This window comes from Xenopus laevis, chromosome 4S (genome assembly GCF_017654675.1).
Source record: "Xenopus laevis strain J_2021 chromosome 4S, Xenopus_laevis_v10.1, whole genome shotgun sequence".
Taxonomy (NCBI): Eukaryota; Metazoa; Chordata; class Amphibia; order Anura; family Pipidae; genus Xenopus; species Xenopus laevis.
In genome coordinates, this window is record NC_054378.1 from 7,353,412 (window position 1) to 7,379,653 (window position 26,242).

Consider the following 26,242-nt stretch of genomic DNA (forward strand, 5'->3'; position numbering starts at 1 on the left):
GCCAGGGTACCCAGAAGGGTTACCGACTGACTACCCACACAATCAGGCGCTCAGAAATTTCTGCCCAAAACCCGACACCTTTCAGGAATTCCGCGGGTACCCGACACGTTGCGGGTCAGTGGTTGTTTTCCATGTTTTGGTCTATGGCCCGTGGTTCTAAAGTCAACCTTAAGGCTAGAGCAGGGATCCCCAACCCGTGAGCAACATTCACAAGTTAAAGGAGTTGGGGAGCAACACTAGCATGAAAAATGTTCCTGGGGTGCCAAATAAGGGCTGTGATTTGACATTTCTAGCCCCGATGTGGATTCTCAAGCTGTAAGGGCCCGAAGGCGCAGCAGTAATAGTTGTGGACCAAAGAGGAGACAAAAACCAGGTTCGAAGTACAAAAGGGTTTATCCAAAAGAATCGTCAGGGTACAGGCAAAATATCAGTTCAGGAGGCAAACAACGGAGTCAAGGAAACAGGCAAAGATCGGTACACAGAAAATCAGTATTAGAAATCACACCCAGGAACACAAGTCAATGGAACCTATAATTGGGCAAGGAAGAAAAGGGCAATGGGGTTTAAATAGTCCATGGCTTGGCGCTGAAATGTTGACGCGCTGGCGTCAGACGCAGACACAGACGCCAGCGTCCCCACGCTGACGCCGGCGCCCGATTCTGACGCCGGCGTCCGACAGCGCCCAGCAGGAGCCATGCGGTGGAGCAGAAGGTCGCCATCTTGGACGCCATCTTGGGTGAGTGTCATAGTTTCCATTACAGTACCCCCTTCCCTAGGGGGGGCCTCAGGACCACCGGGACCAGGACGAGAAGGAAACTGTTTGTGGAACCTGCGGACAAGGATGGGAGCATGAACGTCAGACTTCCTCACCCAGGAGCATTCCTCAGGACCGAAACCCTTCCACTCAATGAGATATTGGAGAGCACCTCTGGAAAGGCGAGAGTCCAAGATTCTGCTAACTTCAAACTCCGAAAGATCATTGACGACAACAGGAGCTGTGGAAGAAGAAGAGGGAGAAGAGACTGCGGGTTTAAGGAGGGACACATGAAATACATTCGGGATTCTCATCTCAGGCGGAAGAAGAAGACGGACAGCCACAGGATTGATGACCTCGATGATGGGAAAGGGACCGATGAACTTGGGACCAAGTTTAGGAGAGGGAATCTTGAGGCGAATATTACGAGTGGACAACCAAACCTTATCACCAGGAGAGTAAGTTGGTGAAACAATTCTCTTTTTGTCTGCAAATTTTTTCTGGGAAGAAGCACTTTTTTCCAAATTAGCGGCCGTAGCATGCCAGATGGCCATCATATGGGCTGCTTGATCATTGGCGGCAGGCACGTTGGTAAGTAGGAGGTCCTGAGGAAATGCCAAAGGGTTTAAACCATAAACACAGAAAAATGGAGATTTCTGGGAAGAAGAATGAAGGGAATTGTTGTGGGCAAATTCCGCCCATGGAAGAAAGTCCGACCAGTCATCCTGACACAAGGACACATGACAACGCAGAAACTGCTCTAATGCTTGATTGACACGTTCAGCGGCTCCGTTGGACTGAGGATGGTAGGCGGAAGAAAATTGAAGAGAAATATTCAAGGCTTTGCACAGTGACCTCCAAAACTTAGACACAAACTGAGGACCACGATCAGACACGATTTCAGCAGGAAAGCCATGGAGACGAAAAATATGTTTGATGAAGAGTTCAGAAAGTTCCGGAGCAGATGGCATACTCGGAGACCGAGCGGACGCCTTGCTGTAGTTGGAAAAGCCTAGCGGAAGATGCAGTGGCACGACCTGGAGCATCAAACACCGTACGGAGTTCTTGGACAAATGCCCTGGCGTTGTCAATCAGTGGATCCTCCTTTTCCCAAAAGGGTGATGCCCACTCCAAAGCCTTTCCCTGTAGACGGGTGATTATATAACCCACTTTGGCACGTTCAGAAACGAACTGACCTGGCAGCAGGGCGAACTGAATCTCGCACTGGTTGATAAAGCCCCTGCACGCTTCCGGATCACCGCTAAAAAGAGGTGGAGCAGGGAGACGAGGTTCAGAAACCTGGAGCGGAATAGGAATGGCCGGAGCAGGCACTACCGCAGGAGCCGCAGGAGACAGAGCAATCAACTTCTCCAGAATCGCCTCAAGGGCCTGGCCAAAATGGGATTGCTGGGCTTCATAGGTTTTCATCCGCGAAGCCAATCCACGAATGGCCCCTCCTACATCGAGAGGTGCTTGGGCCTCCTCCGAAGGGTCCATGGCCCAATTATACTGTAAGGGCCCGAAGGCGCAGCAGTAATAGTTGTGGACCAAAGAGGAGACAAAAACCAGGTTCGAAGTACAAAAGGGTTTATCCAGAAGAATCGTCAGGGTACAGGCAAAATATCAGTTCAGGAGGCAAACAACGGAGTCAAGGAAACAGGCAAAGATTGGTACACAGAAAATCAGTATTAGAAATCACACCCAGGAACACAAGTCAATGGAACCTATAATTGGGCAAGGAAGAAAAGGGCAATGGGGTTTAAATAGTCCATGGCTTGGCGCCGAAATGTTGACGCGCTGGCGTCAGACGCAGACGCCAGCGTCCCCACGCTGACGCCCTGACACCGGCGCCCGATTCTGACGCCGGCGTCCGTTCCGTCGCCGGCAACCAATCCCAGATCGAGAAGACGCCGATGTCACAGGACAGCGCCCAGCAGGAGCCATGCGGTGGAGCAGAAGGTCGCCATCTTGGACGCCATCTTGGGTGAGTGTCATAGTTTCCATTACACAAGCTACATCGAGGCTCCGTTTGGCAGTAAACCTGCCTCCAAGCCTGGAATTCAAAAATAAGCACCTGCTTTGAGGCCACTGGGAGCAACATCCAATGGATTGGAGAGCAACATGCTGCTCGTGAGCTACTGATTGGGGATCACTGGGCTAGAGCTTAATGAGAATTAAGACAATTCCCTGTTTCCTGTATTATGGAAACAGTTTTGGGAAGGCCAGTCCCTGTTTAAGCACAATGATGCCCCCATGCACAAAGTAAGTGGCAAATAGAATGGATGAGAAATGAGGCATGGAAGAACTTGACTGGCCTACATAGATCCCTGTCCTCAACACAACTAAGCACCCATGGGATGAATTAGAACACTGATGTGAGCCAGGCCTGCTCCCCATTGACCAACCTCACTAGTGATCTTGTGGCTGAATGGAAGCAAATCCCTACAATGTTCCAACATCTAGTAAAAAAACATATTAATAATGTCCTTGGTGTCAGAATACAATTTTGAAGAGACCAGTGTGCAGATACTTCTGGTAATGACTTCACTTATGTAGACTGAAAAACTGGGCAGACAAGGGACAGCATATCACATATCACAACAGGAGGAATACTTGGTGTAAAATCAGAGAATGAACAACCACAGCGCCCTTGAGTAAGGCCATACCTTAATGTGTGAATTATATATGATTAAAAAACCTTTCGTGGAAATGCATGGCCTTGTAGAGAATTAATTATTAGTGAAACACGGGGCTATGGAACGCACATCAATGTTTTTTGAGTTTGCATTTTCCGTCATATGAGTAATCATTGATGCCCCCATGCACAAAGTAAGTGGCAAATAGAATGGATGAGAAATGAGGCATGGAAGAACTTGACTGGCCTACATAGATCCCTGTCCTCAACACAACTAAGCACCCATGGGATGAATTAGAACACTGATGTGAGCCAGGCCTGCTCCCCATTGACCAACCTCACTAGTGATCTTGTGGCTGAATGGAAGCAAATCCCTACAATGTTCCAACATCTAGTAAAAAAACATATTAATAATGTCCTTGGTGTCAGAATACAATTTTGAAGAGACCAGTGTGCAGATACTTCTGGTAATGACTTCACTTATGTAGACTGAAAAACTGGGCAGACAAGGGACAGCATATCACATATCACAACAGGAGGAATACTTGGTGTAAAATCAGAGAATGAACAACCACAGCGCCCTTGAGTAAGGCCATACCTTAATGTGTGAATTATATATGATTAAAAAACCTTTCGTGGAAATGCATGGCCTTGTAGAGAATTAATTATTAGTGAAACACGGGGCTATGGAACGCACATCAATGTTTTTTGAGTTTGCATTTTCCGTCATATGAGTAATCATTGGGGATTAGTAGGAATTCTAATAAGAATTTTTATAAGGTGGTGCCAAGGGAGAACTGGCAGTCGCTACAAGACTACTACCAACATGGAGAATAATATAATGCTGACTGAATAATTATACTGTACATGACTACATCAACTACAACATTAAATACCATTACGCTACATTAGTGTCTGACTTGCTTTCATATGCAAATGATTTAATTGGCCACGCTTAATTTATTTTCATAACATGACTCAGTAAGCTCTCTGGCATCATTATCCTGTGCAAAGGGGAAATGGGCTGCAAGTGTTTTTATTTTTTTATTTTACTCTTCCTTACGCTTACTAAGACGGCAACCCAACATGACCAAAGCAACTCAAATACAAATGCTTTAATCTAATGAAGTATGGCGGTAGTGTTTGCTTGTGAGAATACCCTGTGTCAATTGCTGCAGCTTAATGTAAGGAATGAAACGCGTGGCCCATACGTAACCTTTGTGAGCACCAGCAGGGAGACTGCTCTGTCGGTACAAAGAGACCGGCTGCTCTGCTAACGTTCCGAGATCGGCAGCGGTTGTGCTCTGTCATTATGGGTTATTAAAAGTCTTTTTTTGTGAATGAAAAAGAGTCACGACGGCACAAAGCCAACAAGGCAAAGCAACTCTAATTACTGTGTTTGGCAAACTAATTACCGAAAGGCAGCAGGGAGGCAGGGGCGAGAGGAAGGGGAGAATGAGGGTGTTGGAGGAAGTTTAAGCTCCATTTAGCAAGGCAGGAGAGACCTACAAAAATCTACTACAAAGATAGATATCATTTTTTTTTATTCTCCTCTCCTTGCTAGTGATGGGCGAATTTCTCCCGTTCTCTTCGCCGAAAAATTTCCTACGAAATTTGTGAAGTGGCGAGAAGTTTGTGAAACTCGAAAGTTGACGCCCACGTCAATTTTGGACGCGTGTCCGAAAAGTCGCTTGTGTGAATTTTGACTCCCCCGTTAAAGTCAATGGGCGTACAAAATTTTTTGATACTGGCGAATTTTCACTGGAGTTTCGTGGATTTATTAGATGGCAGCGAAACGCGGGAATGCGCAGCGAATACGCTACAGCTGAATTTATTTGCCCATCGGCAGGGGCGTAACTATAGAGGAAGCAGACCCTGCGGCTGCGGGGGGGGGGGCCCAGGAGGTATAGGGGCCCCATGAGGCCCTAATTCATATACAATTTCAATAAATATTGGAGAAACAAGTCAATCTCTAAACATTTTGGGGGCCTGAAAAATAATTTGCTGTGGGGCCCAGTAATATCTAGTTACGCCACTGCCCATCGCTAGTCCTTGCTACTATCCCTCTTAATGTTATCTAACATTGACACATAGTCACATTCTTAAGGTGGCCATACATAGGGAGAACCACTCGTTTGGCAATGTCGAAAAACGAGCGGATCTCTCCCCGATATGCCCACATTGAGGTGGCCGATATCGGGCTTATCCGATTGTGGGCCCAACGATCGGATCAGAATGGAGGCCATACCGGCGGTCAGATCGCAGGACCGCATCAACGAACAAATGCGGCTGCGATCCGCCAAGACTTTACACTGCACGATCCACATTTGGCTGACTTTTGGCCACATATTGATTGGGAAGCCCATCGGATGGCCGATAAGCTGCCGACTCGGTCTATCAGCTTTTATCGAGCCATTAAGGTGACCAAGTAAGATCTTTAGTTTCAATACACACGTGTAGAGCTGAATCGTCAGATATCCAAGGAGAAACAATAGAATTCTACCTGTATCTGATTTTCTGCTGGATAATTAGTGACGAGCCCTAAGCTTAGCTTCTCAACAGCCAATCAGAGCCCACTGAGCATGTGAGTGTCACAGACACTTTCCAAGATGGTGACCCCCTGTGACAAGTTTGAAGTCCTGGATCATTGCTGCTATTGACAAGCTCAAACTTTAGCCTCGTGCAATAAGTTCACTATATAAAATAGGACATTTTTAACCATATTCATTTTTAGGATTTATCTCTCCTTTAACTCCCTTACCATGAAGTCTCTCCTACTTTAATTCCTCCTAGTGTTGTAGGCAACACTATAAAATCACAATCTAACTCCTATACGTTTTAGTCTCCCGTGCTATTCTTCCTCCGAGTGTTAAATCTTCCATTGTACAGTCACAATCTCTACCTCCCTCACTGTTTACTGTTCCCTACAACTATTTGACTAGTATTATATCCGACCTACACAGCGTAGTCACTCACATTCTCTAGTTCCCTTGCCATTTATTGTCCCCTCCTTCCATCACTCAGGTTATGGGATCCTTTATCTGGAAACCCGCTATCCAGAAAGCTCTGAATTACACAAAGGCCGTCTCCCATAGCCTCCATTAAAATCAAATGATTAATGATTAATGATCTCCTTTTTCTCTTTAATAAGAAGACAGTAGAGAATAGACTTAAATGTTATCTCTGGCAGAGGCAGGTGATAGATCATTATCTACATGAGTATAAAAGTCCAAAGGGGTCATTTATAAGTCCCACCTGTCTGCAAAGTGGTTTTGAAAGGAACTATCTGATTGGTTGCTGAGGGTTACTAGCGGGGGCACAGGACCCGCCTCAGGGCCTGAATCACCCCTAGGGGGGTGTACTTGGACATTTTAAATTGCTGTACCCCTCTCTGTTACAGTGAAGAGACTGCATGGCTTTATATTGACTCAATAAAACTTTCCTAGAACTCATTCAGACCATATATAAACCATACCTCCCAACTGTCCTTTTTTTTTTGCGGGACAATCCCGATTTTGACAGCTCAACCCTCAGTCCTGGATTGTTACTGAAATGTCCCGACTTTCTCTTTAATCTCCTGCAGTGAACAGACAGAATAAGATACGACGTTTTTCAAACGTAATTGGCTTTTGGCAGAGAGCCCAGAATACATGGCAGCTGCACTTAGATACATTTGTTACAATTTAAGATAAGCAAAGAAACAATTGTGACAATTTAAGATAGGCAGGTCTCTTGGGGAAACTGTGACTTGCAGCTTACGGGCGACACACAGATTCAGGAATGATTAGTCGCCCCAGTGACAAATCGCCTCTTCTTTGGGGCGACAATCTCCCCGAACTGCCTTCCCCCTGCCCTCCACCGGCTAAAATGAAAATCGCTTGCGGCAATTCATTTTCCAAAGTCGCCCGAAGTTTCACTTCGGAAAATGAAGTGCATTTTAATTTTAGCCGGCGGAGGGCAGGGGGAAGGCAGTTTGGGGAGATTGTCGCCCCAAAGAAGAGGCGATTTGTCGCTGGGTGGCGATTAATCTTCCCGAATCTGCCCATGTGGACCGACCCTTAAGGGCAATTCACCTTCATTAGCAAAACTGTAACAACAAATAAAAACCACAGAAATGTGTTCAAAGTTTCATAGATGCGTGTAGGGATGAAGCACATCAGTTTTGTTCCGGCAAATTTGCCTTAATCACATTTATTTGCAGAAATTCCAAGCACAGACTTTCGGGGAACAACCCCTTCCTCAGGTGCAAAGGGGTTGTTCCCCGAAAAGCCTGTAATTTGAATTTCTGCAAATAAATGTGATTAAGGCAAATTCATGGCAAATATACGCAATTTGTCAAGACTGCAATAAACCAGGAAATACCATACACACCATAGACAATGCTGAAAATTGTCTCTGCTAAAACACTCAAATCACGTTATCGTTCAAAAATGAATACAAATGTAATTTTGTAGCTGCATCAAATTGCATGCGTGTGTCATTGCCCTAAAATTGGCTTCCCCATTTATTCTGGAAGTTATTACTATTCATTTCCCACACACTACGGCTCGTTTGCTAACATGAGAGCTAAATTACACCCGAGCAGTTAACAATAACAACCGCTTATTGATCCGTTTTGATCAGACTATTGCAAATTAGTAAATGAAGGCAAACGTCGGATGCCATGACAACTGCCCTAGAGCAATTTAGCTTCCTATTTATATGTCAGTGCTTAGTATATATATCAGTGTGTGTCCCTAACTCTATTCTATATGGAGCATGATATACAGGTATGGGACCTATTATCCAGAATGCTCGGCTACCTGGGGGTTTCCGGATAATGGATCTGCTAAAAAACATTAAATAAATAGGCTGGTTTTGTTTGCAATAAGGATTCATTATATCTTAGTTTGGATCAAGTACAAGCGACTGTTTTATTTATTTTTTATCCAGAGAAAAAGGAAATCGTTTTAAAAAAATTTCATTATTTGATTCAGAGCTTCAATTCGGTAGTCGTCCAAATCTTTCACGAAGGTGGAATCCTAAAAAGTGGATTCGGTGCATCCCTACTGTTTAGTCTGTTCCATCTATTAGAATGTATTAAAATTCGGATTATTTGAATAAAATGGAGCCTTTCGGTAAATTCTGAGCTTTCTGGATAATGGGTTTTCGGATAACGGATCCCATTCCTGTATAGTCTGTTCCATCTATAACAATTTTTTAAAATTAGGATTATTTGGATAAAATGGAGCCTTTCGGTAAATTCTGATCTTTCAGGATAATGGGTTTCCAGATAACGGATCCCATACCTGTATAGTCTGTTCCATCTAATAGAATTTTTTAAAATGGGGATTATTTGGATAAAATGGAGCCTTTCGGTAAATTTGGAGCTGTCTGGATAATGGGTTTCCGGATAACGGATCCCATACCTGTATAGTCCGTTCCATCTATTATAATTTTTTAAAACTCTGATTATTTGGATAAAATGGAGCCTTTCGGTAAATTCTGAGCTTTCAGGATAATGGGTTTCCGGATAACGGATCCCATACCTGTAAAGTCTGTTCCACCTATTAGAATGTATTAAAATTCGGATTATTTAGGATAAAATGGATAGGGATGTCGCGGACTGTTCGCCGGCGAACTTGTTCGCGCGAACATCGGCTGTTCGCGTCCGCCGCAAGTTCGCGAACGTCGCGCGACGTTCGCCAATAGGCGTTCGCGTCAAAATCGTTCGACCATTCGACCATTCGATCGCTAAAATCGAAGGATTTTCGTTCGAATCGAACGATCGAAGCCATTGGATTGAATGAAATCATTCGGTCGAATGGCTTCGATCGTTCGATTCGAACGAAAATCGTTCGATCGAACGATTAAAATCCTTCGATCGTTCGAATCGAACGATTTTCGGATGTTCGAAGTTCGCAAACTGTTCGCGAACTGTTCGCATTTTTTGCCGGTGTTCGCGAACGGCGTTCGCAAACACATTATTGGCGGTTCGCTACATCCCTAAAAATGGAGCCTTTTGGTTAATTCGGAGCTGTCTGGATAATGGGTTTCCGGATAACGGATCCCATGCCTATATAGTCGGTTTCATCCATCCACTATAATTTTTAAAAATGCTGATTATTTGGATAAAATTGAGTCTTTCGGTAAATTCGGAGCTTTCAGGATAATGGGTTTCCGTATAACAGATCCCATACCTGTATTGTCTGTTCCATCTATTATAATTTTTTAAAATGGGGATTATTTGGATAAAATGGAGCCTTTCGGTAAATTCGGAGCTTTCGGGATAATGGGTTTCCGTATAACAGATCCCATACCTGTATAGTCCGTTCCATCTATTATAATTTTTTAAAATTCGGATTATTTGGATAAAATGGAGCCTTTCGGCAAATTCGGAGCTTTCAGGATAATGGGTTTCGGGATAACGGATCCCATACCTGTATTGTCTGTTCCATCTATTAGAATGTATTAAAATTCGGATTATTTGGATAAAATGGAGCCTTTCTGTAAATTCTGAGCTTTCTGGATAAACGGTTTTCGGATAACAGATCCCATACCTGTATAGTCCGTTCCATCTATTATCATTTTTTTAATTTAGGATTATTTGGATAAAATGGAGCCTTTCGGTAAATTCTAAGCTTTCTGGATAATGGGTTTCCGTATAACAGATCCCATACCTGTATTGTCCGTTCCATCTATTATAATTTTTTAAAATGGGGATTATTTGGATAAAATGGAGCCTTTCGGTAAATTCGGAGCTGTCTGGATAATGGGTTTCCGGATAACGGATCCCATACTTGTATTAATAAAACCAAGCAAGAAGAAATGCTCTGCAGTTCTGCGCAGGAGAAGTTCTGGGTTGCTCTGCAGGTTGGTTCTAGGTTACAGATATGTCGAGGAGATGTGGTTGAACAGTGAGGACGAGAGAACAAGGATGAGATGCTCAGACAACTACTCGGGGTCCGAGGGTGAAACTGTGAGATGTGTTACCAGTGTCCAACCCCCTCCCTCAGGCTCAGTGCGTAGGGTGGGTGGGAGTTGTGACGTGGGACCTGCCTTATAAAAGCCCTGAGACGGGAGCAGGTACATAGAAGACTAAAGAGAAGTCATGCCGACCCCAAACATCTCTGGATCTGCAGGGAAGAGCTTCAGGAGGGCTGTGTCTGAACTGGACCCTAAACAAGCTGAAGCCATTCTGGTGAGTCCAAAGTGAATCCACTTCTGACTTTTTCATTCATTAGTTATTTCCATTCATTCGCCTGGGCACATAGGGTTACATTTAACCAGATGTAGAAATCAAACTGTATTGCGCAGCCCCCGGGGATACACACTAAGAACGTCGTCAGAGACTTACGGTGTTGTTGCTAATGCATCGAGACACTTGGCTGCTGGGTTATTGCAATTAACAACAAGCTGATTATTTGCACTTTATGGGAACACCGGATAAGGCTATACAGTAAAAAACATGTTTTATTAGTGAACAAAATGGCACGGAGGGAATTACGAGTTGTAGTTAAATAGACAAAGACTTGTGTGTGTGTCAATTACAGAGCAATAAGTCACACAAAAGCCAAATGTAATGAGTAGATCCCTAATGAGTCTAATTATCCTAAAGTGTCATTGGGGCTTTATACAGTGATTGGCTGAATGTGCTCTGTACAGGTTAGTAATAGGCTGGAAAGGTAGTGGGTGTGTTGTTACAAACTATTAATACAGGTATGGGACCTGTTATCCAGAATGCTCCGGATGTGGGGTTTTCTGGATAAAAGTTCTCTGCATAATTTAGATCTTCATACCGTAAGGGGCACATTTACTTAGCTCGAGTGAAGGAATAGAAGAAAAAAGTACTTCGAATTTTGAACGGTTTTTTTGGGCTACTTCGAATCGAACGATTTGAACTAAAAATCGTTCGACTATTCGAAGTACTGTCTCTTTAAAAAAAACTTCGACCCCCCTACTTCGCCAAGTAAAACCTACCGAACCTCAATGTTAGCCTACGGGGAAGGTCCCCATAGGCTTTCTAAGCTTTTTTTCATCGAAGGAATTTCGTTCGATCGATGGATTAAAATCCTTCGAATCGTTCGGTTCGAAGGATTTAATCGTTCGACCGAACGATTATATATATAATGATCGAGCGAATAGCGGTAAATCCTTCGACTTCGATGTTCGAAGTTGAAGGATTTAACCTCGACAGTCGAATATCGAGGGTTAATTAACCCTCGATATTCGACCCTAAGTAAATGTGCCCCTAAGTCTACTAAAAATAAATAAATGTTCGTCTTCCAATAGGGATTAATTATATCTTAGTTGGGATCAAGTACAATCTACTGTTTTATTATTACACAGAAAAAGGAGTTTTTTTTTAAAAAAACTGAAGTTTAAGCACTTGGGTCAGTCACTACAGTATAATAATACAATTACGGAAACTGTTACCCAGAAAGCTTGTGACCTGGGTGTTTCCGGATAACAGATCTTTCCATAATTTGCATCTTCATAAGGGCAGAGACACATGGGCAGATTCGGGGAGATTAGTCGCCCGGCGTCTAATCTCCCCCTGCCTTCAAGCCGGCTAGAATGAAAATCGGTGGCACTATGGAACTCGGAGCACTTTGTTTTCCGAAGTTGCCCGAAATTTCCTAGTGAGGCAACTTCGGGCGACTTTGGAAAACGAATCGCACCGTATGCCATCCCACCATCAATTTACATTCTAGCTGCCGGGAGGCAGTTTGGGGAGATTAGTTGCCCCCAAAGAAGAGGAGATTTGTCACTGTGCGACTAATCTCCCCGAATCTGCCTGTGTGTCTCTGCCCCTAAGTCTACTAGAAAATCATATAAACATTAAATAAACCCAATAGGCTGGTTTTGCTTCCAATAAGGATTAATTATATCTTAGTTGGGATCAAGTACAAGCGACTGTTTTATTATTACAGAGAAAATTTTTTAAAAAATTTGGATTATTTGATTATAATGGAGCCTATGGGAGATGGTCTTTCCGTAATTTGGAGCCTTCTGGATAACGGATCTAATACCTGTTTAAGCCAGTGTATAATTAGAAAATAGAAGATTACAAGTTTATTAATTAAGACTAAGGAATGCGAATCCCCGGTGCCCGGTGAAAGAGGAATCGGCGGCCTCATAGTCAATGTCTAAGAAAAGTAATTCACCGGCACAACTTGCCTTGCTAGTTTATTGCGGGTTGCAACGTTTCCGGGCGAATTTTTTCGTCTTGTTTCGCCGAAAAAATGACGGCCATAGACTTGTATGGTGTCGTGCGTCACAATAAAAAGACGAGCATCAAAAGAATTTCTTTAATTTTAATGGGCGTCGGCGCCATTTCGCCATCCCTAGTAACCACTTTCTCAAGCGCAAACGTTGTATCCCGCAATAAACTAGCGAGGGTTTTCCCTGCCAGCATTAACCAAGTTGTGCCGGTGAATTACTTTTCTTCTGCGTCCAGAAGCGAGGCAGTACCCAAATGACCCGTTTTAATCATGTAATCCCTTCCCAACACCCCTTTTTATAAGCCGTTTTTGCTTGTGATGGAGAGGTCAAACTGTATTAAAAAATATAACAAATATTTACATGATCGTAAAAATGAATGGTAATAAATATGCAGCACAAATAGGAAACATTAAACCTTCTGGCAGCCTTTAATTCCCCCCTGAATGGCTAAACTAAACTGGGTTGTGCTTTTCATGCCCAGACCCCATGTACCCCATGCCATCATTAAATCATTTTTAAAATTAGTTTGTAAATTGAATCTACGGAAGACAGCCTTCCCGCAATTCTGAGCTTTCTGGATAACAGATCCCATACCTGTAATAGATTTCCTGACTACCGTATATACTCGAGTATAAGCTGAGTTTTTCAGCCCCCAAAATATGCTGAAAAACTCTACCTCAGCTTATACTCGGGTCAAGCGTAAAAACGGTCGCCGGAGCCTAAGAATAGTCGCCGGCGTCCAAGAATAGTCTCCAAGAATATTCGCCGGCGTCCAAGAATGGTCACGGCATCCAAAAATGAGATGCCGGCACCTCCAATGGGAACAGAAACCCTCAATTTTTTGATTGAAACTTACCAGGAGCTGCTGTATTTCTCACCCTCGGCTTATACTCGAGTCAATAAGCTTTCCCAGTTTTTGGAGGTAAAATTAGGTACCTCGGCTTATACTCGGGACGGCTTATACTCGAGTATATACGGTATATCACCTTCAGACTTATATAAGGAAGAAGGGAATAATATTAATCCCTTGGGTACTGACTCACAGGGCACAAAGAAATGAGTTACCCCAGTGGTGTTGCATGGTTGAACTATAATGCATTGTGTAAATATAGAATTTAACATCTGTCGGGACAATGACAGGTGTGGGAACTATTATGCCAAATGCTTGGGGTTCTGAATAATGGATCTTTCCATAATTTAGATTCCTAAAAGAATTTAAATAATAACAATAAACTCGATAGGATTGTTTTTGCCACCAATATGGATTCATGTAGTTTTGTTCTGTTTTAATATTATTATTATTATTATTATTATTATTATACAGAAAAAAAATCATTTAAATACATTTATTAGAATAATTTGCTTACAATGGAGCTTAGTTTAATTAGGAATATTGGGTTGGCGGAAAAGGAATTCCACGCCTGTATTTCTGTGGCCACATTTTCATTTGCATCTCCTGCAAACCTGTTATCCAGAAAGCTCCAAATGATGGGAAGGCAATCTCCCATAGGGTCCATTTAAGCAAATAAAAAATTATTATAAAAAACGATTTTCTTTTTAATAGACTGTCCACCTGTAATTGTCACTAACAAGAGTATGAAACTATCAGTTACAATTCCAAGTGTTGAATGACGGCAGTTTCTCTCCATGCAAATAATTCCCAGGGGGGAAAAGAATATTTGTCGTTAAATAAACCAATACATTTGAATTCAATGGTTAGAAATAAAAAGGAGTCAGGATAGACTGAGATAATAAAGTGGCTGGCTGCTATTTTCTTGTCCCACTTGGTACAGGTCTGGGACCTTTTATCCAGAATGCTTGGGACCTGAGGCTTTCCGGATAATGGATCTTTCCGTTATTTGGATCTTCATACCTTAAGTCTACTAGAAAATCATGTAAATATTAAATAAACTCTTTGGATGGGGCTTTCCGGGTAACGGATCAATCTGTAATTTCGATCTTCATACCTTACGTCTACTAGAAAATCATGTAAATATTAAATAAACTCTTTAAATGGGGCTTTCCGGATAACAGATCAATCTGTAATTTGGATCTTCATACCTTAAATCTACTAGAAAATCATTTAAACATTAAATAAACTCAATAGGCTGGTTTTGCTTCCAATAAGGATTAATTATATCTTGGTTGGGATCAAGTACAATTTACTGTTTAATTATTACAGTGAAAAAGGAAATAATCTTTAAAAATTTGGATTATTTGGATAACGGGCTTTCTGGATAACGGGTTTCCAGATAACAGATCCCATACCTGTATATGTCAACAGGAGGTACATTAAGGGGCAGATGTATCAAGGGTCGAATTTCGAGGGGTTAAATCGCTCGAAATTCGACTGGGAAATAGAATCGAATAGGCAATTTGGGCGAATTTACGTGCTGGCATATAGTCTAATGGGCGAATATTCGCCTCAGGCGAATTTACGCCAATTCGATAGTCGAGGAGCACAAAAAACTACTCGAAATTCAAGTTTTTTTCCCTCTATTCATTCACCCAAGCTTGGTGAATGTGCCCCTATATGTTATATAATTTTAATTTGGATTATTTGGATAACGGGCTTTCTGGATAACGGGTTTCCAGATAACAGATCCCAAACCTGTATATGTCAACAGGAGGTACATTAAGGGGCAGATGTATCAAGGGTCGAATTTTGAGGGGTTAAATCGCTCGAAATTCGACTGGGAAATAGAATCGAATAGGCAATTCGGGGAATTTACTCGCTGGCGAATAGTCAAATGGGCGAATATTCGCCTCAGGCGAATTTACGCCAATTCGATAGTCAAGGAGCACAAAAAACTACTCGAAATTCAAGTTTTTTTCCCTCTATTCATTCACCCGAGCTTGGTGAATGTGCCCCTATATGTTATATAATTTTAAGGGGCACATTCACCAAGCTCGGGTGAATGAATAGAGGGAAAAAAACTCGAATTTCGAGTAGTTTTTTGTGCTCCTCGACTATCGAATTGGCGTAAATTCACCTGAGTAGAATGATTAGAATAGATCGAGCGCAAAAACGCTGCGACTATTCGCCCATTCGATAGTCGAAGTACTGTCTCTTTTAAAAATACTTTGACTGCCTACTTCATCACCTACAGTAAAACCTACCGAATTGCTTTAAAGTCCCATAGGCTTGTTTTCTACGTTTTTGATCGAATAAAAAGGCATTCGATCGAATGAAAATCCTTCGATCGAATATTCGATCGTGCGACTATTTGCCGGGCGAATATTCGCCCATTCGACTATTCGCCAGCGCATAAATTCACCGGAATTGCCTATTCGATTCTATTCCCCAGTTGAATTTCGAGGGATTTAACCTCTCGAAATTCGACCCTTGATACATCTGCCCCATAGTTTTAGCAGTAAAAGCACTCTGCTCCCCTAGGTTTTAGCTACTCCATAGCACTATATATGGATGATTGTGCAGCTCTTTGTGAGCACAGAGCTAAATAAAAATCAACTTTTGTATTTTAAAACCCCACTTTTAGTGAATTTAGTCCGCCGCAAATTTGCCGCCGGCGACAATTTAATTTCGCACCCATTGACTTCAATGCAATCAAACAAAATAGGCTTGCGTCAAAATAGTCGCCAGCATCAAAATTTGCATCTCGTGAATTTTTTGCCGTTTGGCCAATTTTGCAGAAAATTCTCCGGCGAAAGCGGAATGGAACAAATTCGCCCATCACTACCCACTTTATGTGATCAGGGGATTTAGAATGCTGTGAAGATTCATTGATGGGAACTGGATAAGTCTGATTTGGTCTGATAAATGAGAGACAAAACCCATTGTTATAAAGAAGGAAGATAGAAAGGGTTAAGCTCTTTTTTTATAATAATACAATTAAATCTCAGTTGCAATAATGAATCCAGTTTAGCTGCCGCAATAATGTTCAAGCCTGATCAGCCAGAGTGTAGAGGCAATGAATTTCTACAGGTTTGGGATCCGTTATCCGGAAACCCGTTATTCAGAATGCCGTCTCCCATAGACTCCTTTTTATCCAACTAAACCAAATGATTTTCCCTTTTCTCTGTAATAATAAAACAGTCGCTTGTACTTGATCCAAACTAAAATATAATTAATCCTTATTGGAGGCAAAACCAGCCTATTGGGTTTGTTTAATGTTTATATGATTTTCTAGTAGCCTTAAAGGGATACTGTCATGGCGAAAAAAATTTTTTTCAAAATGAATCAGATTTTTTTTATATTCAATTTTGAAATCTGACATGGGGCTAGACATTTTGTCAATTTCCCAGCTGCCCCAAGTCATGTGACTTGTGCCTGCACTTTAGGAGAGAAATGCTTTCTGGCAGGCTGCTGTTTTTCCTTCTCAATGTAACTGAATGTGTCTCAGTGGGACATGGGTTTTTACTATTGAGTGTTGTTCTTAGATCTACCAGGCAGCTGTTATCTTGTGTTAGGGAGCTGCTATCTGGTTACCTTCCCATTGTTCTTTTGTTTGGCTGCTGGGGGGGGAAAGGGAGGGGGTGATATCACTCCAACTTGCAGTACAGTAGTAAAGAGTGATTGAAGTTTATCAGAGCACAAGTCACATGACTTGGGGCAGCTGGGAAATTGACAATATGTCTAGCCCCATGTCAGATTTCAAAATTGAATATAAAAAAATCTGTTTGCTCTTTTGAGAAATGGATTTCAGTGCAGAATTCTGATGGAGCAGCATTATTAACTGATTCATTTTGGAAAAAAAAGTTTTTCCCATGACAGTATCCCTCTAAGGTCTAAGGTATGAAGATCCAAATTACAGAAAGATACGTTATCTGGAAAACCCCAGGTCCAGAGCTTTCTGGATAACAGGTCCCATACCTGTAATAAAACAGTATCTTTATACTTGATCCCAACTAAGATATAATTAATCCTTATTGGAGGCAAAACCAGCCTATTGGGTTTATTTCATGTTTAAATGACTTTCTAGCCGACAGATTCGAGGAGATTAGTCACCCAGCGTCAAATCTCCTCTTCTTCGGGGGGCGACTAATCTCCCCGAACTGCCTTCCCAGCAGCTAAAATGTAAATCCCCGGTGGGATGGCACTCGGGTCGCTTCTTTTTCCGAAGTCGCCCGAAGTTTCCTCGCAAAGCAACTTCGGAAAACAAAACGCTCCGAGTGCCATCACGCCGGCGATTTACATTCTAGCTGTTGCCCAGTTCGGGGGAGATTAGTCGGCCGAAGAAGAGGAGTTTTTTCTCTGGGGCGACTAATCTCCCTGAATCTGCTCGTGTGGCTAGACCCTTAAGGTATGAAGATCCAAATTACGGAAAACTCCAGGTCCCGAGCATTCTGGAGAATAGGTCCCATGCGTTTACTACTTTTAATTATGATTGCATCTACAAACAAATAAAAAAATTTTTTTAATGTATATTGGAAAGTTGCTTTTCTTTTCATACTGTTTGGGGTTTACATCCCCTTTAATTACACGTGAATGACAAACGCTAATTGCATTATTAGCGATTCCTTTCCTGCGTCTTCACCTGCTGCATTTTTCCCTTTCCGTAGTCGCCTCGGTTCCTGGGCCGGAGGCAAAGTCTGATAGAAGACGCTCGCAAGGACAGGGAAGTGGCAGCTGCAGGGGCTGCTGAGTGCGCCGATTCGCTGGTTTTCGAGGAGAAGGACGGCAAAGCCATCGTCAGTCTCCTCTTCTCCCTCAAGGGCAGCAAACCTTCCTCTTTATCCCGCACACTTAAAGTGTTTGAGGTACAGGTTTTTGATTTCCATAAAAGACGGGGATGAAAAATGGTGCCGATATTATTTTACCTAGATATAATATTAAAGGCTGGGTCACCTTTAAATTAACTGTTAGTATGTTATAGAATAGCCAGTTCTAAGCGACTATTCAATTGGTCTTCATTATTTATTTTTTACAGTTTTTTAAACATTTGCCTTCTTCTTCTGACTCTTTCCAGCTTTCAAATGGGGGTCACTGACCCCATCTAAAAACAAATGCTCTGTAAGGCTACACATTTATTGTTATTGATACTTTTATTTACTCATCTTTCTATTCAGGCCTCTCCTATTCATATTCCAGTCTCTCATTCAAATCAATGCATGGTTGCTAGGGGAATTTGGACCCTAGCAACCAGACGGCTGAAATTACGAACTGGAGAGCTGCTGAATAAAAAGCCAAAATAACTCAAAAACCCCACATAATAAAAAATGAAAACCTATGGGGCAGATTTATCAAGGGTCGAATTTCGAGGGTTAAAAAGCCCTCGAAATTCGACCCTCGAAGATTTTAACGCAAAAGCTTTGATCGATTTTAAGCGATTGATCGAAGGATTTTTATTCTACCAAAAAAAACGTAGAAAAGTGCTGGGGAAGGTCCCCATAGGCTAACATTGGACTTAGGTAGCTTTAATTTGGTGATTTTTTTAAAGAGACAGTACTTTGATTATCAAATGGTCGAATGATTTTTACTTCGAACCGTTCAAATAATTCGATTCGATCGAATTTGACCAATTCGATGGTCGAAGTACTCAAATAATTACCTCGAAATTCGAATATGTTTTTTGATTTGAACTATTCACTCGAGCTTAGTAAATCTGCCCCAAATTGTCTCAGAATCTCACTCTCTGCATTATACTAAGGGGCCGATGCATCAAGGGTCAAATATCGAGGGTTAATTAACCCTCGATATTCGACTGGGGAATGAAAAGGATTTTGCGCAAAAAGTTTGATCGAACGGTCGAAGGAATAATCCATCGATCGAACGATTAAATCCTTCGAATCGAACGAAGGATTTCACGGGAATTCAATGCGAATTCCGGTGATAAATTTGCGAAACCGGCTGTGAAAATTCCCGGCATCAAAAAAAACGGTCACCGGAGTCAAAAACGGACGCCAGTGTCAAAAACGGACACCGGCGCTGTTTTGCCAATTTTTCGCTGTTTCGCAAATTTCACGGGAAATTTGTAAATTTTTCGGTGAAGGGAAATACCCCAAATTCACCCATCACTAGTTCCCATACCTGAAATATGTAAAGAGATTGGGAGAATAAAGAACCTTCGTTCTAAGGTTTTCTGGTGAGCCCCTGGCATCCAAGTCCGACAATCATCGATATAAAAGACTCGTTGGAATTACCGGTGACAAGTTGCATCTCGCATTTGTAAATCGGGGGCAAGTTGCGGTGTTTTTTGCAGATGCCCTCCATTACGCCGGAATTCTAGGAAAGACAAAGAGCACTGCATTGTGGGTATTTTCGCATTCCAACTTTGAGCTATTTTTTTTAAAAAAAGCCCTTTTGGTGATTCTTTTCCCTTTAACCCTGTGTGTGCCAGTCTGTTTCTCGTGCTTCCTCGTTGATTAAACATTCTGCAGCATGTAAAGGGTTAATGAACGCCGCCTTTGAATGCATTTCAGATCTAAAGCTCAAACAGATGATGGGTGGTTATCTGAGCATTCACTTACCTCTAGAATTTTAAGGGCTCTTACACACGGGCGGTTTTTCCTGCGCTCCCCTGCGTTGCGATTTCTTCCGTTCAGCCGCAGGGGAGCGCAGGAGTAGACGCACTCAATTATTGTGAAAGGGGCTGTACTCACACAGACGCATGTAAGCGTGGAACGCAGGTGGGACACAGCTTGTTGCATTTCATCTGCGTTCATTGCATACATGCGTCTGTGTGAGTACAGCCCCTTTCACAATAATTGAGTGCGTCTACTCCTGCGCTCCCCTGCGGCTGAACGGAAGAAATCGCAACGCAGGGGAGCGCAGGAAAAACCGCCCGTGTGTAAGAGCCCTAAGGAGGACAGACATAGGGAAAGGATTAGCTAGAAGTAGGGATGCACTGAATCCACTATTTTGGATTCGGCCAAACCACCGAATCCTTTGTGAAAGATTTGGCCAAATCCCGAACAAAATCCGAACCATATGCAAATTAGGGGTGGGAAGGGGAAACATTTTTTACTTCGTCTTGTGACGAAAAGTCACGCGATCTCCTTCCCCAGCCGTAATTTGCATATGCAAATTAGGGTTCAGATTCGGTTCAGCCGGGCAGAAGGATTCGGCCGAATAAGAATCCAGCTGAAAATGGGCGAATCCTGGCCCAATCCCAAACCGAATCCTGGATTCAGTGCATCCCTAACTAGAAGCCCCCCAGGGAGTCATTAGAAGGGACATTGTCAGGGGTCATATAACGTTACAGAATGTCATGTTGCTTTTCATTAAAGCCAAGATTTCGACGCTGCCGCCATAAGACAGAGGGTTCAAGACCTGATATTTATTTGGAGAATTCCTTGTGGCCCCCGGTCATTATTTATTTTCAGTTAAATGGCTGCAGTCAGACAAGAGGGGGGCAATGACAATGACATAGGGTCGCTGCTAGTGATGGGCGAATTTATTCGCCAGGAGTGAATTCGCTGCAAATTCCCACGGTTTGCAAAAACCGCTGTGAAAATTCCCCTGCGTCAAAAAAAATGGAAGCCAGCGTCAGAAAAGGGGACGCCGGCCTCATTTCTTGAATTTTTCGCTGTTTCGCGAATTTCATGAAAAATTTGTGAATTGTACGGCAAAGCGAAATGCCCCAAATTCACCCATCACTAGCTGCTGCCCCTTCTAAAAAAACCCAAAACAAATCCTCTGTAAGGCTACACATTTAGAGGCAGATTTATCAAGGGTCGAATTTCGAAGATAAAAATAGTTCAAAATTCGACCATCGAATTAAAATACTTTGAATATCGAATTCAAAGTTTTTTCAGTGAATTTGGGTAACCTGCGGTCGAAGTAAAATTGAATGATTCGAAGGATTTCAGCGATCAACTTAAAAAAATGTAGAAAACTGCTCTAAAAGGTCCGCATACGCTAACATAGCACTTCGGCAGGTTTAATTTGGCAAAGTATTGAATTCAAAGTTTTTTTAAAGAGACAGTACTTCGATTATCGAATGGTCGAATATTCAAACTATTTTACTTCTAAACGAATTCAAAGTCGTAGTATCCTATTCGATGGTCGAAGTATCCAAAAAATTACTTTGAATTTCGAATTTTTTTACTTAGAAAATTCCCTCGAATTCACTTCGACCCTTCATAAATCTGCCCCCTATTGTTATTGCTACTTTTTATTACTCATCTTTCTATTCAGGCCTCTCCATATTCCAGTCTCTTATTCAAATAAATGCATGGTTGCTAGGGTAATTTGGACCCTAGCAACCAGATTGCTGAAATTGCAAAGTGGAGAGCTGCTGAATAAAAAGTGTAATGAATTACACAGAATTACAGAATTCTTCCGACTCTTTCCAGCTTTCAAATGGGGTCACTGACCCCATATGAAAACAAATGCTCTGTAAGGCTAAACATTTATTTTTATTGGTACTTTTTAATACTGGTCTTTCTATTGAGACCCTCTCCTATTCATATTCCAGTCTCTTATTCTAATCAAGGCATGGTTGCTAGGGGAATTTGGACACTAGCAACCAGACTGCTGAAATTGCAAACCATAGAGCAGCAGAATTAAAAGCTAAATAACTCAAAAAACACAAATCATAAAAAATTAAAACCCAATTGCAAATTGTCTCAGAATATCACTCTCTCCATCATACTAACTGTTAATTTAAAGGTGAACAACCCCTTTAGGGGTTTAGGGGCAATCTGGTTGCTAAGGTCCAAATTCCCCTAGCAACCATGCCTCAGTTTGAACAAGAGACTGAAATATGAATGGGAGAGGCCTGAATAGAAAGAGGAGGAATAAAAAGTAGGAATCACAACACATTTGTAGCCTTACAGAAGATTTGTTTTTTTTAGATGGGGTCAGTGACCCCCATTTCAAAGCTGGAAAGTGACAAAAGAAGAAGGCAAATAATTCAAAAACCATAAAAAAGAAAAAAATGAAGACCAATTGAAAAGTCGCTTAGAATTGGCCATTCTGTAACATACTCAAAGTTAACTTTTGGGGGAACCACCGATTTTAGTAACTGTAACTGGGCAACAACGATACCAATAAATTCATTATTGGCACATTCATTGATAATATAAAATAAATTGATAACTGATATTAGGGGCAATAATTCAATTGATGATAGACGGATACATTGGAAATAATTCATAATACCATTTATTCATAATTGATATTAATATCAGCAGTTTCGGTTGATAAAAGAAGCTTAAGGGGTTAATAAAAACTCTATGAAAATATATCACATAAACCAGCTGATATTTTGTTAATAATTAACCCTTGCCTGTGCTCTGCATATCCATCTTACTACACCCTCCTTTATTCTGTAAATTCCCTTTGTCCCAGAAGCCTCTGCAGCTAGAGGAGCCGGTGCCGCCCGCACCTGCCTCAGTGGTGGATAGATGGGTCCCTGTGCAGGAGCCGCTGTGAGTTCTGAGAAGCTCTGGGCTGTGTCTATTCCCTGTCTGGGAGATGTTCTGTGCCCTCTGGCTTTCCTAGGGAGTCAGACAGCTATAATATAATTTCCCTGTGTTTGTGCCAGCTCTTTGCTGCTTCCCCCACTCCCATAATCTCATCAGTGCTGTCACATTAGGGCTAATGAATTAATATGGAGATACCTGCCACATACACAGGGCAGCCACCTAACTACCTACATTAACTCTTCTCCAACCAGTACTGCAACTAAAGGCTACAATCATTTTGTTTTATAAATGATTTGCCTTCCTCTTTCCAGCTGCCAATTTAACATGCTAACCGGTTGGCAGGGTCACTGACCCCAGCAACCAAAAACTGTTGCTTTATGATGCTGCAACTTTAACAATTTAATTATTGTTAGGGATGCACAGAATCCAGAATTCAGTTCGGGATTCGGCCTTTTTCAGCAGGATTCGGATTCGCCCGAATCCTTGGGCCTGGCCGAACTGAATCCAAATCCTAATTTGCATATTAGGGGCGAGTAGGGAAATCACGTGACTTTTTGTCACAAAAGAAAAAAATTTCCACTTTTTCCTTTCCTGGCCCTAATTTGCATATGCACATTAGGATTAGGATTTTGTTCGGCATTCGGCCGAGTCTTTCACCGAGGATTCGGCCGAATCTCAAATAGTGGATTTGGTGCATCCCTAATTATTGTGAATTCTATTCTTTTTTTCTTATACTATTTAATCCACTATTTGGGGATTCAGATGAAGCCTAATTCTTTTCTCGGGGATTTGTCCGAATCCTGAACTGATTCTGGACCCTAAAGGTGGCCATACACGCTACAAATAATATAATTCCTGGAAAAGGTGTTTCCAAGTAAAATCTTTTGTTTCAATACAGACGTGTAGAGATGAATTGTCAGATATATAGTAGTGATGGGCGAATGTCTCCCGTTTCACCGGAAAATTTGCAAATCTCCCGTGAAATTCGCTAAACGCCGAAAAATTTGGGAAACTTCAATTACGATCTTTCCTGGAAAAGATATTTCCAAGAAAAATCTTTAATTTCAATACAGACGTGTAGAGCTAAATTGTCAGATATACAATAGTCATTTGGAAATACAGGTATGGGTTCTGTTATCTGGAAACTTGTTACCCAGAAAGCTCCAAATTAGGGAAAGCTCACAGGGGCATAATCCCACCCCTCCAAGAAAAAAATATTCCAGGTCTCCTTTGCACTTCATCTCGGACAACCAGTGATGGGCGAATAAATTCAGCAGGCGTGAATTCATGGGGAATTCCTGCGTTTCGCCACCGGCGAATAAATTCGTGAAACTGTTGAGAAAAAACTTTTTCAGTTTTCAAATCTCCCGAGGGCAGACACACAGGGCCGCCATCAGGGGGGCACAGGGGGTACTCCTGTACCGGGCCGGGCCTGAAGGGGGGCCTGGCTGTGGTGCACTTTGGGTCATTTCGCCACTTCCGGACTTGGTTTTTTGCCGATTCAGAACTTCGGAAGGGCGGGACGGTTTCGGCACTGTCAAGGGGGACCCTGCTCTTTTGAAAAGTGCAGCACATCCGGGCCCCCCTTGACAGTGCCGAAACTGTCCCGCCCTTCCGAAGTTCCAAATCGGCGAAAAGTCCCAAACGCCCAAATCACAAAAGGAAGTTGATGTCCTGAAGCCACAAGTTAAATTCTACTGAACACCAATGTGTGTTTTTTTATTTTTTTTTAATCCCCTGGCCACCAATTTATTATTTTAATACTCTATAGGCCCCTGCCACCGATGTTTTTTTTTAAAAAAAATATTCTCTTGGGCCCCAATTTTTTTTAACTTGTTAGGGGGGCCATGGCAACATTTTGTTGTGCGGGCCCCCCTGATTTCTAATGGCGGCCCTGCAGACACATGCTCAGTAAAATGAAATAGCGGCTTTTTCATTGAAGTTCGTCTTTTCGTTCTACTGCGCATGCACAGCCGCAACAAAACTGAGGAAGGCGGAAGAGGATCACTCCGTGGTGCTCGCTGGAGGAACCCTGGGCCGGTGCAGTTTTTTGCTGATAGGAGCACTGGCTCGGGGTGTCAGGTAAGTAAATCTAATCACTTGGGGGTGCCTAACTTTTGGCACCCCCAAGTGTAATTTGTCTTTCGTTCTCCTTTAATACCAAAAATGAGATTTTAACTCTCACATAAGGGATTATGGGTCGGAGACATCACTCCTCTGTGTCCCTTTGGCCAACTCTGCATCCAGAACCGCTTATATTTTATAGCAGAGATACAGCCTAATAGCTCAGAGCCATATATCAAACTTGTACTCACACAATTCTGAATTTTACTTTTTCGTTTGTCACCCCCCTCCTCCAGACATTTGAAGCCAAAATCCAACACCTGGAGACACGACCCGGGAGAAAATCAGTGGGGACGGCTGAGGAGCTGGAATACTTTGTGCGCTGTGAGGTGCATCGTTCAGACCTGAGCACCCTAATGAGCTCCGTCAGGAGAGTTTGTGAAGATGTGAGGAGCACTCGGGAGGATAAAGGTAAGCCGGCAATTAAATTATCTTCCTTTCCAAATATATATGGGAACAAATCCCAGCCCCAAGGCACAGCTACCCAGATGCCTCACATTCCCACTACTCACATTCCCTACACTTGGAGACTCTATGGAGTTTCAGTTGGATGTGGACAGAAGAATAGTCATATCTCCATGAACCCTTTGCCTGATAGACCCAATTGTAACTAAGAGAATTCTTTCTTTGCAGTTCACTGGTTTCCAACCAAAATTGCTGAATTGGACAAATGTCACCACTTAGTAACAAAATTTGACCCGGACCTGGATTTGGAGCACCCGGTAAGTGAGAGACATCGGAAGACCCTATATTGGGTAAAGTATAGGGATAGGCGAATAAATTCGCCAGGCACAAATTCACAGCACTTCGCTGGCAAATACATTGCAGAAATTGCCGCAAAAATTTGCCTGCAAAAAATCCGCCGCCTCGAAAAAATGATAAGAATAGTCGCGCACAGAAACATTGTCGCGCGTCAAAATTATTCGGACACCGATTGACTTTAATGCGGAAACGGGCCAGATTCGCCCATCACTAGTAAATTAGTATTTACAGAAAAAATCTCAAGGCCTTGAAAGTATTGCACCAGCCAGCAGTTGAATGTGCATCTCCCCCAGAGGCTACATTGTGACGTCACTAGTCTCTGTTTATTAAAGAAATTCAGCTATAGTTTTGTAGCCATCCTCATTTCATCCTGATATATAAAGGATAAAATCACATCTGCAGTTGAATGTGCATCTCACCCAGTGGCTATA

At 42.4% G+C, this 26,242-nt stretch overlaps 1 protein-coding gene across 2 annotated transcripts in view; it reads left to right on the forward strand.

Annotated features, from left to right (window-relative positions):
• The first annotated feature begins 10,179 nt into the window (after positions 1-10,179).
• th.S (tyrosine hydroxylase S homeolog) overlaps positions 10,180-26,242 on the forward strand; it is a 31,941-nt gene continuing 15,878 nt past the window's right edge. The window contains 4 exon segments of one of the 2 annotated variants that reach the window (NM_001097923.1): positions 10,475-10,569; positions 18,117-18,314; positions 25,286-25,460; positions 25,683-25,771. In NM_001097923.1, the coding sequence (NP_001091392.1) occupies positions 10,480-10,569; positions 18,117-18,314; positions 25,286-25,460; positions 25,683-25,771 (552 nt within the window). In that variant the 5' untranslated portion in view covers positions 10,475-10,479. 2 annotated transcript variants of the gene reach the window in all.